The 13663-nt window shown below is 35.2% G+C and overlaps 1 protein-coding gene across 8 annotated transcripts in view; it reads right to left on the bottom strand.

Moving 5' to 3' along the window:
* STAT4 (signal transducer and activator of transcription 4) overlaps positions 1–13663 on the bottom strand; it is a 122816-nt gene that overhangs the window by 31957 nt on the left and 77196 nt on the right. For all 8 annotated transcript variants that reach the window (XM_054478716.2, XM_054478719.2, XM_054478721.2 and 5 more), the window contains 6 exons: positions 11438–11530; positions 8068–8146; positions 4785–4870; positions 3165–3316; positions 1114–1272; positions 80–172 (listed from right to left, as the gene is read on the bottom strand). In XM_054478716.2, coding sequence (XP_054334691.1) covers positions 80–172; positions 1114–1272; positions 3165–3316; positions 4785–4870; positions 8068–8146; positions 11438–11530 — 662 coding nt within the window. The remainder of the gene's footprint in view (positions 1–79; positions 173–1113; positions 1273–3164; positions 3317–4784; positions 4871–8067; positions 8147–11437; positions 11531–13663) is intronic.

Consider the following 13663-nt stretch of genomic DNA (forward strand, 5'->3'; position numbering starts at 1 on the left):
AATGAGAGAAATTGGCCTTGATCATCCAGAGACTATAGCTCTACAAACACACAAAATAGTAGAAGACGTTTTTGCCTACCTCAGTTTTACAGTGAACTGAATTAGGGTTTTAAGTACCAACGGCCTCTGAGGGTGGGTTGGCATACATGGCTGTCGCTCAACCACAAATGAGCTAGATGAAAAGGAAATAAAGCGCGTCATTTGAAAACATTGAAAATATTGAGACTGAAAACCACAGAGGAACAGGATGCTATCCACTCAAAGTCCAAATTTTCTACACTTAGAAGATATTCAAACCCCCAATTAAACTCAAATCTTTACAATGACTTTTTATAAATCATTTAACAGAGTAAATGATTCTTAATTGTTATAATTGAGCCATGAGTAAAAGCCCCAGTCCATTTAGTAATTTTTATTTTTCTTTTGAGAAGGGTCTCCCTCTGTTGCTCAGGCTGAAGTGCAGTGGCACGATCATAGTTCACTGCAGTCTCAACCTCCTGAGCTCAAGTGATCCTCCTGCCTTGGCCTCCTGAGTATCTAGGACTATAGGGATGTGCCACCATGCCTGGATACATTTTTTATTTTTTTGTAGAGATAGGGGTCTTTTTATGTTGTCCAGGCTGTTCTACAACTCCTGAGCTCAAGCAACCCCTTGCCTCAGCCTCCCAAGGTGCTGGGATTACAGGTGTGAGCCACCATACCTGGCCAAAAATAAATTTCATGACTTTTTTTGGACTAAATATTAGGATTTCTGGTACATATTAGTATTTTTTCTTTAGCTTATAAACATGAAAATGTTCCCCATCCTTCATTTCATGGATATGCACATAAGAAAAAGCCCTTGAAATTTTTTCTAAGATGTGAAAACTGAGCTGTAGGTGAGTGACATGACTTAGCTTGTGGAAAACTGAGCCAGTTGGTGAGAGAAGTGTTGATGAATAAATAGTGAAGAGTAGAAATGCGGTTTCTAAAACTTTCTGGGGTTCTATTCACTTCTCCCTGAGGCTCGTTGTTGAACACTTCCCTGCCACTCTTCCACCTAAACACCAAAACCTTAGGAAGGGTGTTCTTACTTCACAGAATGGAGGATGCCATTGATAGCACTTCACTTACTTCTTGAAAAGATTGTAGATCAAGAAGGTGACTCTTTCTAGCATGTGAGTTCTTTGCATTGGAATGGGATCACCTTCATATGTCATTTTGGTAGATTGCTCCTCTAGTTTCTCCAGTTGCCTTCTGAGTTGGAAAAGACTTTCTGCCAATAGTGTAAAGCTATTGAACAGCAAATGAAAATCAAAGATAGTTTTCCCACTTAATAATAAAAAAGCATTGTAACAATGGGTTGTAGTTAATAAACATTAAATTATTAAGTAATTATTAAATTAATTAAATGAATCACTTAATTTGATTTAGGTTAGTGACAGTTTTTATTTTTATTTTCCTAACCCATTTTTTTCTTGAATATGCATATGTTAAATGTTTTCAACGTTTTCTCATTTAAACCTTCAATTATATATGTCATCATTTATGAAATTTTATCAACATTTGGAACTAAATCCCTTTTAATCATTCTTTGTTTAAGCTTATTAAGCATATATATGTTAAAAATGTGGTGCTCACTAAAGGGCAAAAAAAGAGCAAATTTAAAGCCACGAAAAACATGCTATGATTAATGTTTTCTTATGTAAGCATACTGAAAGAAAAACATATGAAACCGATCTTCCCACACAATATATATTTTTACAAGTCCTAAGTATTAGCCAAAAGTGATCAATGACTCTCTTTAGAGTAAGGTATATTTAGAAATGCTTGCCCCTGATAACTGCTTGGAATTTTATTCACTGTGTGGTGATCTCACCTCAGAAACCGAGGTGGCGGTGTGGGCCAGAAGCCTAGGAAAGAGTAAGATTGAAATGGACACGGAAGGGACTTCCAACTACAGGAGAAAGAACATCTTATCAGACTTGGAAAGTCCACCTCGCCATACAGTAACTCTTTCTACTTAAAGTATTCCACATATAAGACTATGGCAAGAGTGGTTGAATCCCTGCTGATTTTTGGTATGAGCTCCATTATCGGTTAAGATCTTTATTGCTCCCTTTATTGTTGTTTTCACAACAGAGTACAGTGAGTTGGAGAATCAAAGTGTCTTCCCAAGGAAAATCAATGTTTTAAAATGAGTCAAACTCCTTATATTTCTTGACAAGTAGGCCTGGCAAGGCAGAGCTTTTAGTGAGGGGGTCTCCAGTTACTACATATTCCATTGTATTGACTTGTTCTCTTAGGAAGCAATTTTAGATTTTAACTGAACAGTTTCTTTCTTTTTCATATTTTCCAATTGTTCCTTCAATCAAATAGTTTTATTTTACATTTATGGCATGGAAAACCATATGAACATTTTAATCTTCTAATGCAAAGGATAGTATCTACATTTCATTGCATGTGTGCGTACATAGATCGGGAATGCTGGCTTGTATTAACCATTTGTGATTTTTAAAAATTGACACATAAAAATTGTATATATTTGTGGTATACAACATGATGTTTTGATGTATGTAAACATTGTTGAATAGTTACATCGAGCTGAATAACATGCATTATTACCTCACATACTTACTTTTCTGTGGTAAGAGCTCTTAAAATCTACTTTCTTAGTAATTTTCAAGTATACAATAAGTTGTTATTAACTACAGTCACCATGACGTACAATGGATCTCTTGAACTTATTCCTCCTGTCTAACTGAAATTTTCTATCCCTGACCAACATCTTTAACAGAAGAAATCACTATGTTGAAAACACAAAACTAACATTTAAAAGTTGAGATATCTATTTTCAAGATTTTGAAACTAGTGCTCCTTTATTCTGTCCTTAAAGAAAGTATATTGCTGGTTTCAAAATTTATTCGAGTCTTTTAAGATGGATATCTTGCATGTGAAAATTAAGCATTCAATAGACGCTTTCCTTGATTTCCCCACGAGAATGAAAACTAAGAACACTTATACTATTTGTTTTCAACTGTAGATTTCTCAGCTGCTAATAAGCCATCAATAAGCTAGCTGAATGAACTGATGTTGCAGTCTAAACCTGCATTCTCTGGCTGAGTGACACTGAAGTTTTGTATTTCCTGTGGTTTTCACTAGAAACTGCAGTTTATTCGTTTTACCAGTTCTGAAGCTGGTCGAGCCCATTGTGGAGTGGACCCCCGATGCAGGCGATTTGCTGCCGCCGCTTCCAGTCTTGCAGCTCTTCTATGAGCATGTTGTTCATTAACAGGTCTGTCTCATGGATGATTTGGGTCATTTTACTGAGAGCCTCCTAAAAACAAAGGGGACTACTGAAGAGAGTTTCATAAGAAATAAGTCACTTAGAATTCAATTTACAAAACTATTTGACCTGGTAGACAAAGGCTTGGTTAAAATTTTGACCAAATATTTTACTAAATGCTAGCTTCTATTTGCCAGGCCTTTTCAAACAATTAAATTATTGACAATAAATGATGTCATAAGAAAAGAAGAATGGCCACAGTTTAACATTCTCATCATGTGTTTCAGTATAAATATATTGAATTTGTAACTCCTGTAGCAACAATATTGAATCTTGTAGTCACAAAACTGTATAGTTGCTTATTAAAAGGATATTTATATATGTAGTTTATTTTTTAATAAAGATGGTTATCCATTTATATTAAAATGAGCTAAAATTTGAGCCTTTCTGTGTTAATTTTTATTAGGACTTTTTCTGGGTTTTGGGAGGCATAATGGAGAATTATAACTTTCAAAGGGCTAGGGGTTAGAAGATATGAATTTCTGTTCTGGCATTATTGGAAGCTATAGGAATGTGAACAAAGTATTTAATCTTGCTGAAACTTGGTATTCTCATTTATACAACCAGTTGAATGAACTGAATTATTGTCAATGTTCCTTCTCTTTTTAAAATGTTATTCCTAAAGTAGAATAAGATGTCATGCATAAAAATATATAGCATAGATTTATTATGTATAAAAACATTAAATTTTTCTTGGATTAACTACTTGCATACTTAAAATCTGATATATAACTAAGTTTATAATTAATTTAGGGTGAAAATAAATGTTATACTTGTTTGTGCTCACCCAAATTCCTGCACAAAAAATTGAGCCAAACTTTTAGAAATTAACTACTGATTTATCAGTGACTGGTTGAATTTCAATTGCATTTATTTTTCAAGAGAGGTAGAAAAGTGAAATAGAGATGTTTCCCCTCCTTAAAAATATTTCATTAAACCAGAAAAAAAGTTCTTGCTCTCCTTGGAAGAAGTTAGATTGAATATATTCAGTTGCCAATGAACTATTTTGAAATCTAGGAAATTGCTTAACACTACGTCATTTCTCAGAGTAGAAACTAGAACACTTATTTTTCCAATAAAATTTTAGTAGTCATCAAATGCCATATTAGTTATATATGTGCAGTGGAACCCATCTCAGCATATTAAGTACAGCAACTAAAACAGCCACGTCTGAAATAATGACAAATAAAAATCGGGTAAAATTTCCACCTTGAAATTAATGTTAGCTACAGTAAATGTGTCACATAAGCAAGATAAATAGGCTCTAAAGAGGTCCAGCATTGTAAACTCATGAAGAGTAGCATGGCAAACAGCGTGGGACTGTTCCTAGAAACCTTGCCGTTTCTTCATTCAGTAAATGGAACTGATAAAATCTGACAGCTTGATTATTTTCAGTTAGTCTAAGTTTAGAAAAAAGGAGAAAAATAGGCAAAAGCCCAAATTAAAATTCTTCACTAACCTTTCTCTTGAAATCGAGGCTGTTAAGCATTTCCTGCAGTGTCAAAACTTCCTGATTCACCATGGCACTATTCTTGTCACTCTGATCTGCAAAGGTAAAGAGATCAGATTTAGAGTTCTCTCCAAGTCAAGGCTCTCTATTCCTGAAAGTCAAGTCAGCCTCAATCCACCATCCTAAAACAGCCCTGGCCCGGAGAACTTATGTGGTAAGAGACTAATTGGGTTCACTAGAGGTGAACTTGGAAGTCTCTGTTCATTTTGCCAGGAAGAATTACATCCAAGCATGCAAAAAAGGACCTCTTTATTTTACAGACCTTCAAGAAAGACCATTCTGCACTTGGTGTTTTGTTTTGTTTTGTTTTGGTGGTGGTGGACAGAGGAGATAAAGTTGCTGTAATGGATGCCTTACTGGATATCTCCACATTAATTATATACTTGATTATTTGGTAAAAGTAAGGGAGGCAGGGATCACCCTTTGTGCCCCTGATTAAATCATATTTGACTCTCTGTTGCCTTCACCTACCCCTCCCTGCTCTGCTTCATATGCAGGTTTTATGAGAAACTGCCTGATAGAGTTACAGTCTTATCTACCTAGTCTCATGAACTAATAAAGACTAATTTCTTTACTTTCCTCCACTTTTTTTTCTTTTTTTTTTTTCAAAATGCACTCGCCTCATCATAAAACTAGCAGTGGGCCAGAGTTGTAACTTAGAAAAATATCTGACTGAAAAAAAAGATTTATCCTTTTTACATGGGGATACATGCAATAAATAAACATTATATTATTTAATTTGAACATTAAACTTTATTGACATAGTGGTGGCGCTCAGAAAATGACACCCCAAAATAATGGAACTAAAGCAGCAGCCTCAAGGTCTCTCTCAATCTTCTGTCTCTCCATAGCACACATGAAGTGCTCGGAAGCTCCCTGATCTACCTAGAAACTGGACCCCTAAGAGGAACACAATTGCCTTTGATCCCTTCCCTGAAATTTCATTAACCAGAGAAACTTAAAACTCATATCACAGAGGAAAAGTCTGAAAATTAAACACCACACCTAGAGCCCAGACTTTGTCCCAAACCATTGTTTGTTCTCAGGTTCCAGTCAATTCTCCAAGAATATTATTTACTAACCACTGCCTGAGCATTGGGTCCATTCATTAACTTTAAAAATCATTTGCTTCTACATTTCCAATCTCCCTTTCCCTTATGAAGAAGGGCATATAAGCATCTGTACCTCACTGGATTACTGGGTAACCACTCTCCTGCTATTCCCCCATGCTGTGCATGTTAAATTAATTTGCATGCCTTTTTCTCCTATTGATCTACATTTTATTAGTCCATATTCAATGAACCTTCAGAGGGTGAAGGCAGAAGGTTCCCTTTTTGCTCCTACAATGGCAAGTGACTGTTTTTACCAACCATTCATGTTCATGAAAAATGGGGGCTGGGAATGCTGATTTGACTTGTGTAATTGTGAAAAAGAGGCCCCAGAACAACTGTGGCAAATTTCTCTACAAATTAGGACTAATCTCCAGGAACTCATTTCTGGTTGTAATGATTCACAAATTCACTAACTCCTAGATCCCATACATAGCAAAATCTTGTTTATGTAGCATTTTGGAAACTGAAAACTTCTTTAGCTAACCTTTCCCGTCTTCGCCAAGGATATAATAACTTGTTTCCCTTGTATTTTTCTTTTCACTTACAACAGGATGGGACAAACAAAATAAATATTTGTGGATTCAGGTGATAAAAATGATCATTTTAATTCATAATGGACATGAAGCACTGAAAAAGTGACTCAAATCATAACAAATTAAGTTCAAATAATCTAATTGTTAAAATTAGTAGTTTGCATATAAAATTTGGAATAAGGCTGCCTTCAATGAACATCACTTGATTAAATTTACAGTTGTTCTAAACCCTTTTAGGGTCATGGACTCCCCCTTTGATAATGAAACCCATGTTTGTGCCATTTCTTCTGAATGGAAAAGTTGTATGTACAAATAATTGTGAACATTTTGAATAATATTTCCTGGAAGTCAAGGCATCTTAAGCATATCAGGAGAAGAACCCAAAACATCTCATCTTCATGTATGAAAAATTAAATGTTTGGCCACAATCATTAATATTTCCTTCAAGATACATTTTAGGCCAACATTTGAATAGTTGAAGATGATTCTGTAAATGGAAAGTTTATATCTGATTTATTTTTTTGAATTATTTTGAAATAATTTTAGAGGTACAAAAAAGTTGCAAAATAGCACAGAGTTCTCATATATCCTTCACCTAGTTTCTTCTGTTCTCTTACATAAACATAGTAAGCACAATGATCAAAACAAGTAAATTAATATCAGCACAATTCCATCAACTAAACTAGACCTAATTAGAATCTTGCCAATTGTCCCATTAATTGCAACATACTTTAAACTATTCTTCTATTATTATTTGTAAATCTTAGGACTTGTAAATGTTCTCTTCCCCTTCATTTTTAAAAAACACCTAGTTGTAAACAATTTCAGTGTTTAACCACAGAAAAAATAGTAAAATAAATTGCAGTGACTTTACATTTTGACATTTATGCAATTACTGAAATTATGTTTTTGGAGACTTTTTGACATGAGGAAATACTTAAAAATAAAACGTTAAATGCAGTACACAAAATTATATACAATATGATTTCATTTTTTGAAAATAAGTACATAGATGTGTATGTATGTGAACATACAGAGAAAAGGCTGGAAGGAAATATATTTTGACAGTATTTATCTGTAGATAGTGCGATTTCATGAGATTTTTATTTTTTTAATGCTTTTGCCTATATTTTATGCTTTCTTCTATGACACACATTTCTATTTTATAATCTCAGAAAATTATATTACTAAAATACTACTTGTAATTCTCTGATCATGTTAGGCAATTATTATTACTATTGTTTCTGTGATAATTATATTTTGATTCTATAGGAGAAGGTTTTTATTTTTTAGAGACCTGTGCTGAAGTAGGGGTAATTCCTCATGCAGTTTGAAATTTATGTTGAATTAGTTGGTAATTTACTTGGAATTGGTTGGATATAGATGGGTACACATACACTTAAACACGTACACACAGACATATTTATATGCAGAGATAAGGAAGAAGCAAAACAAGAAAATACTCCCTGTATTTCCCTAGGCTCACCTAAGCAAGCAGATCAAATTTATCCACTCTGTCAGTGAGAAAACTCTACTCAAGATGCCTTTTTGTCTCTATGCATAATTATAGAAAAAACAAAAACTTACCCATTGTCTGAATTGTTTTATACCTGTAGTCAAATTCATCTTGCAGGTCTTCTAAGTATTTGGTATCTTGTTCTGTCATCTTTTCACAAAAGAAAACATACTCACTCTGCTGTTACAATTAAGCATGTCAATCAAACAACATCATAAGTATTTTAAAAAACTGCTTGGTGCTTCCAATCTCCAACAGCAACCAAAGACCATAATGAACCCACGCTTCTAAAGAGCTACTTCATATGAAAGTTGGATAATGCTGGAAGAACCAGATTGAAATTGCCCTTCCAGCTATTCTTTCTTTTTACTTGCCTGGAAGTCTTTCAGCATCTACTTGCTCATTTCTTAATTACTTCCAAATGATGCTATGCATATAATCTTTTTTTAATTGGAAAATATGAATATTTTTGCCCTTTTAGAACCCTTGGGTATTTCATATAACTCTGTACTAATATATCAATGATCATTTTTTGCTGAAATCTTCATTTAAATATGCTGTAGCTTATAACAATTCAGCTTAAATATTTTTTTCTTTCTATTTCCTGAAATATGCCTATGCTTCTTCTGCGTCTCCTGTTATTCTGTCTTTGAGATTTTTACTTTACTTTTCGCCAAACCTGGTGATATTTTCCTTTTCAGATATAATAGTAAATGTCAAGATCTGGGCTAAAGGCTTTTTTATATTATCTCCTTTAGTCTTCACAACACCCATGAAGTGGGTTATCCTCACTTTTACAGAGGGAGAAGCAGAGGCCATGAGATGTGAAGTAACTCACTTGTCCAAGGTCACTCAGGTGCTCAGTGAGAAGTTTGTGGGAAGTCCAGCAGTCTGACCTTGACCCCACCCTTAACCAAAGACAGACCCACTGCACTTCCTAGATTCAGACTACTGTACTTCCTTTTCTTCTTAGAAAAGTCAAACTTTCTACTGCCTGCTTATTCCAAGAAGTCTTCTCTAAGGAAACATATATCTACCACAGCAACGCTTTCATCACAAATTTTAAATTTTAATTGGAATAAAATTTAATCCAAATTTTAAATTATTGGTTACAAAAAGTATAGAATTCAGAGGAAGAAAGTCTGAATTTGTGTCCCAACTCTATGACTTATTAGCTGCATGGACTTGGGCAAATGTCTTTGCATTTTAGCTTCTTCACCTGTAAAAAGGGGTGTGGGGGTGGGAGGAAGAAGGATAACAGTATCTACTTCAAGGAGTTGTTATAAGGATTACATTAGTTCGACTGCTTAAAACAGTGCCTGGTACCAAATATATGCTTCATAAGTAGTAGCTATTATTACTCTTCTAATCCCTGTTATCTCATTCTCTTAATGACAGTCTCCATATCTATAAACCTTAGAAAAGAAACAAAGTAGTAGCTATTGACTGCATGATATACTGTCTATCCACCCGTAGTAATAAGAGCTACCAATTTTGAGCAACCTGTGCTGTGCCTATACCTTACATAGATTATCCTTTCAGCAACCTGCAAAGTAAACTATTTCCATTTTTCATGTGAGGAAACTGAGGCCCAAAGTCATATAATAATACATACTCAAGCTAGAATTCAAATCTAGTCTAGTCTAGCTTCAGTCTTTACTCTTTCTTTTCACTATACCCCAATACCACTTGTAGCATTTCACTTTGATGCTAAGTTTCTGCAGAACAAAGTCCCATGGAAGGCTCTGAGCTACTAAACTCATGGAACCTACATGCATGAGAAAATGTACCAAAATAAAATATGATAGCTTTAAAGCAGAGATATACTGTGGTTCCATCTTTTGATCTCAAAATTAATTAAAAGCTAAAAGAAGGCAGTATCTTGCAGAATCTTCTAATGAAAAGTGTATTAAACCAATGCCAGATCTCTGAAAAGTCAATGCTATGGTAAGTAATTCAGGGGTTTCTACAGTATATTGTCATCAGTAATTGCAAAAGGTGAAAATACCCAGCAATAATCTTCAAAAGCTCTCTGAATGATCTGAGAGCTACATTACAAATGTTCCATAGAGAAACTGAGGTTATGGCATAAGTGGGGGAATTACATTGATTGAAAAGCATTGCTTTGCCTAAAAATCAGGTCAGGCTTCCTGGAATCAGGACCTGGGACAGGGATCAGGTACAGGGGATTTGTTGAAGGAGTCCTCTTAGCAGAAAGGACATACAAGAGAGGGAAAGGGAAGGGGATGGAGCTAAGTGAGCATGTGGTCTTCACTTAGGTCTAACTTTGGTTTGAAAAACCCAGGAGCATAACATGCACCAAAGGTTAACCCCAACTTGAGGCAAGATGTCTGGCCTCTCTCCCCACAACCCCCTGTCACTCAGTCATTGTCTGAAGGCAGCTGAAGTCTCCCCGTAGAGTCAATTCACCAGAGAAGCCATTAGCTGTCAATACTCAAAACAGCTGGGGATCCATGTACAGGCCTGGTAAAGATCTGCTCGGGGGTCCAAAAAATGTGGGCCTCTGCTGCATCCTACTCCTCAGAAGTTTAAAAGGAATTTGTGCTGGATGCAAAACCCATCTGTGCACTTGATTAATGTGCTTAAGTATTCTTACTATAGTAAAATAATAATCTCCTGCCTTTACACACTTGCAGAGTGAGTAGAGCCCTTGGTTTTGACATTATAATGTGCCAAGGTATTTTGTCCTAGGTCTATCTGATTCCTTCTCACAACAGTGTAAGCCCAGACTTTTGCATTCATGTTTTACTTGTTACGGAGGATCACTAAATCAGAAGTCTGAAAATAAATTTAAACCTTCTGCCTACTATTCAGATAATATATGGGACTGTTGATCTTTAAATATTTATAGTTTATTTTGATGGAATTATTATTTTTATAAATGGCAAGGAAATGAATGCTATGTACATTTTGGAAGGGAAATTAACATCCGATTTTATATACAACATGGCAGAAAGTCTTATTTAAGACATCTTCACTAGATCAATTAAATTGATAAATCTCTAGACAGACCGATTATGGAAAAAAGAGAAAAAAATTTATCAATATTAAATGAGAGATGTGACATTACTACAGACTCTACAGATATTCAAATGACAATAAACATTATGAATAACTTTATGCCAATAAAACAACTTAGATCAAATGGACATATTTCTGGAAAAACACAAATTACCAAAGCTCATTCAAGAAGAAATAGATAACCTGAATAGCCCCATATCAAAGAAGTTCAAGTTGAAGTTAAAATGTTTCCCATAAAGAAATATTCTTATATAAACATAGTATGTGAGAGATATTTATCTTATTAACAAATTGCCCTATGATTTCTGTATACACTAACTTTTGGTGCATCAGAGAATGGTGCATAGTTATGTGGGGACAGTATCTAGACTTTCTAGTTATCTGTATAAGATCACTTACCTGCACACTGTTTTTAATGGCAGCCACTTTGTGCTCCACATTCCTCTGTCTTTCTGAAACTGAAGAACTTTGTAAGGATTTCTCTAGAGGCCCCTGGAAAAAGAATGTCTTGAAATCTCACTGGTTTTGAAAAGGTTTATGATGAATGCAATACATACAGCATACAATTCGACCTGAGGTCTGGATCAATGTGATATGGATACTCTATAGTCATTAAAAAATCATGCTGTAAAAAGTATTTAATGACATAAAATTTAAAGGGTTAAAATTTGAAGACTAGAGAAGATTATAAAAACACCATATAAAGGATGGGCACGGTGGCTCACGCCTATAATCCTAGCACTTTGGGAAGCTGAGGCAGGTGGATTGCCTGAGCTCAAGAGTTTGAGACCAGCCTGGGCAACATGGTGAAACCCTGTCTCTACTAATACAAAAAAAATTTAGCCAGGTGTGGCGGTGTGTGCCTGTAGTCCAAGCTACTTGGGAGGCTGAGGCAGGAGAATCACTTGAACCCGGGAGACAGAGGTTGCGTTGAGCTGAGATGGTGCCACTGCGCTCCAGCCTGGGCGACAGAGCGAGACTCTGTCTCAAACAAACAAACAAACAAACCCACCATATATAAATATAAATATATATATATGATCTGTATTGCTTGAACATATATATGCATGTATGTATAAATACATTTGCAAGTACATGGACAGATGTATAGATATGTAAACTCAAGTACATGTGACTGGGAGAATATATACACCAAAATCTTACCAATGTGTTCTCTCTGAATAGTGAAATTACAGATAATTTGATGACTTTAAAAATTTTGTCTCTAATTCTCTATAACATCTATATAACGTTTAAAATTGTATAAAACCAATACATGTAATTTTTAAAATGGTATAACGAAACTACATGAAATTGGCCCTAAATTTAGAATTGGGGATGTTGAATCTGCTAGGATGAGATTTGTTTTCACTCTAGAACAAAGGGAGTTTATGAAAGAAAACATAAAAATGTTAGCCTGGTTAAGCAAAAAGACAGTTTCTCCAAGCAGAACGTCTTAGCTACTCTAATAATCTGATACTGGGTGTGTTCCTTAGATAAAAAGTTCTATAACTATTAGAGATGTAAGCAGCCCCTTCATCTTAAGTTGGGTGGGGAGCCATGGTTAGAAAGGTTGATAACTAAAATCCGCAGCAAATTCAGTGCAGTAACCTCAAGTAGAGCCCATGTCCTTGACTCTTGATCAGATGTTCTTCCAGTATACCACACTCTTCCAATTGGTAAAGCCTTTATAAAATTCTCTTTCTCTCATCAGCCTCCATTATTTGTCTACCTAGTTGAAATTTAATAACCAGTACTTCTTTTGCGGTAGTATGTGGTACTAGCAAATTATTTTCAGAGTGACTTTGATGAGCATATACTCAAACAAACATTTTGACTGATATCTGACTTTTGAAGAGAACACGCTCTCTCACACACACATGTGCACAGACGAATAACTAGAGATAAGAGGGGTTCAAAAAAGGACAGCTGAGAATACATGTGAGAATACCATATATTTGTAAAAGTATCTTAATTTTTACCCCAAATGCACTAAATCAAACTATATATACTTTAGAAACTTACTATAGTTTTAATATTAAATAAAAACGATACCATCCTTCTTCATCTAAAAAATAAAGTTGTCAAAACTTCAAAGTCCTCCCAAAACAGCCATAACCTGACAATAACTAAACATGAGAATTTTTTAAGAGTTAAATAACAGACACTTTTGGCCGGGGGCAGTGGCTCACACCTGTAATCCCGGCACTTTGGGAGGCCAAGGCGGGAAGATCACTTGAGGTCAGGAGTTCAAGACCAACCTGGGCAATGTAGTGAAATCTGTCTCTATAAAAATACAAAAATCAGCCAGGTGTGGTGGCGGGTGCCTGTAATCCCAGTTACTTGGGAGGTTGAGGCAGGAGAATTGTTTGAACCTGGGAGGCAGAGGCTGCAGTGAGCCGAGATCACGCCACTGTACTCTAGCCTGAGTGAGAGAGCAAGACTCTGTCTCAAAAAACAAACAAAAAAATACTTTTGTTAGACCTTCAAAAATAAATATAATGGTATGATTTATTGAATTATGGAGGGTGTCACTTGGAAAATTAATTACACACCCTTTCCTTTTTGTAAGGATTAACTGAAAAAAGTATTCATTGAAGACTGCATTGATTCTTCTATTTGTCT

The sequence above is a fragment of the Pongo pygmaeus genome, chromosome 11, assembly GCF_028885625.2.
Source record: "Pongo pygmaeus isolate AG05252 chromosome 11, NHGRI_mPonPyg2-v2.0_pri, whole genome shotgun sequence".
Taxonomy (NCBI): Eukaryota; Metazoa; Chordata; class Mammalia; order Primates; family Hominidae; genus Pongo; species Pongo pygmaeus.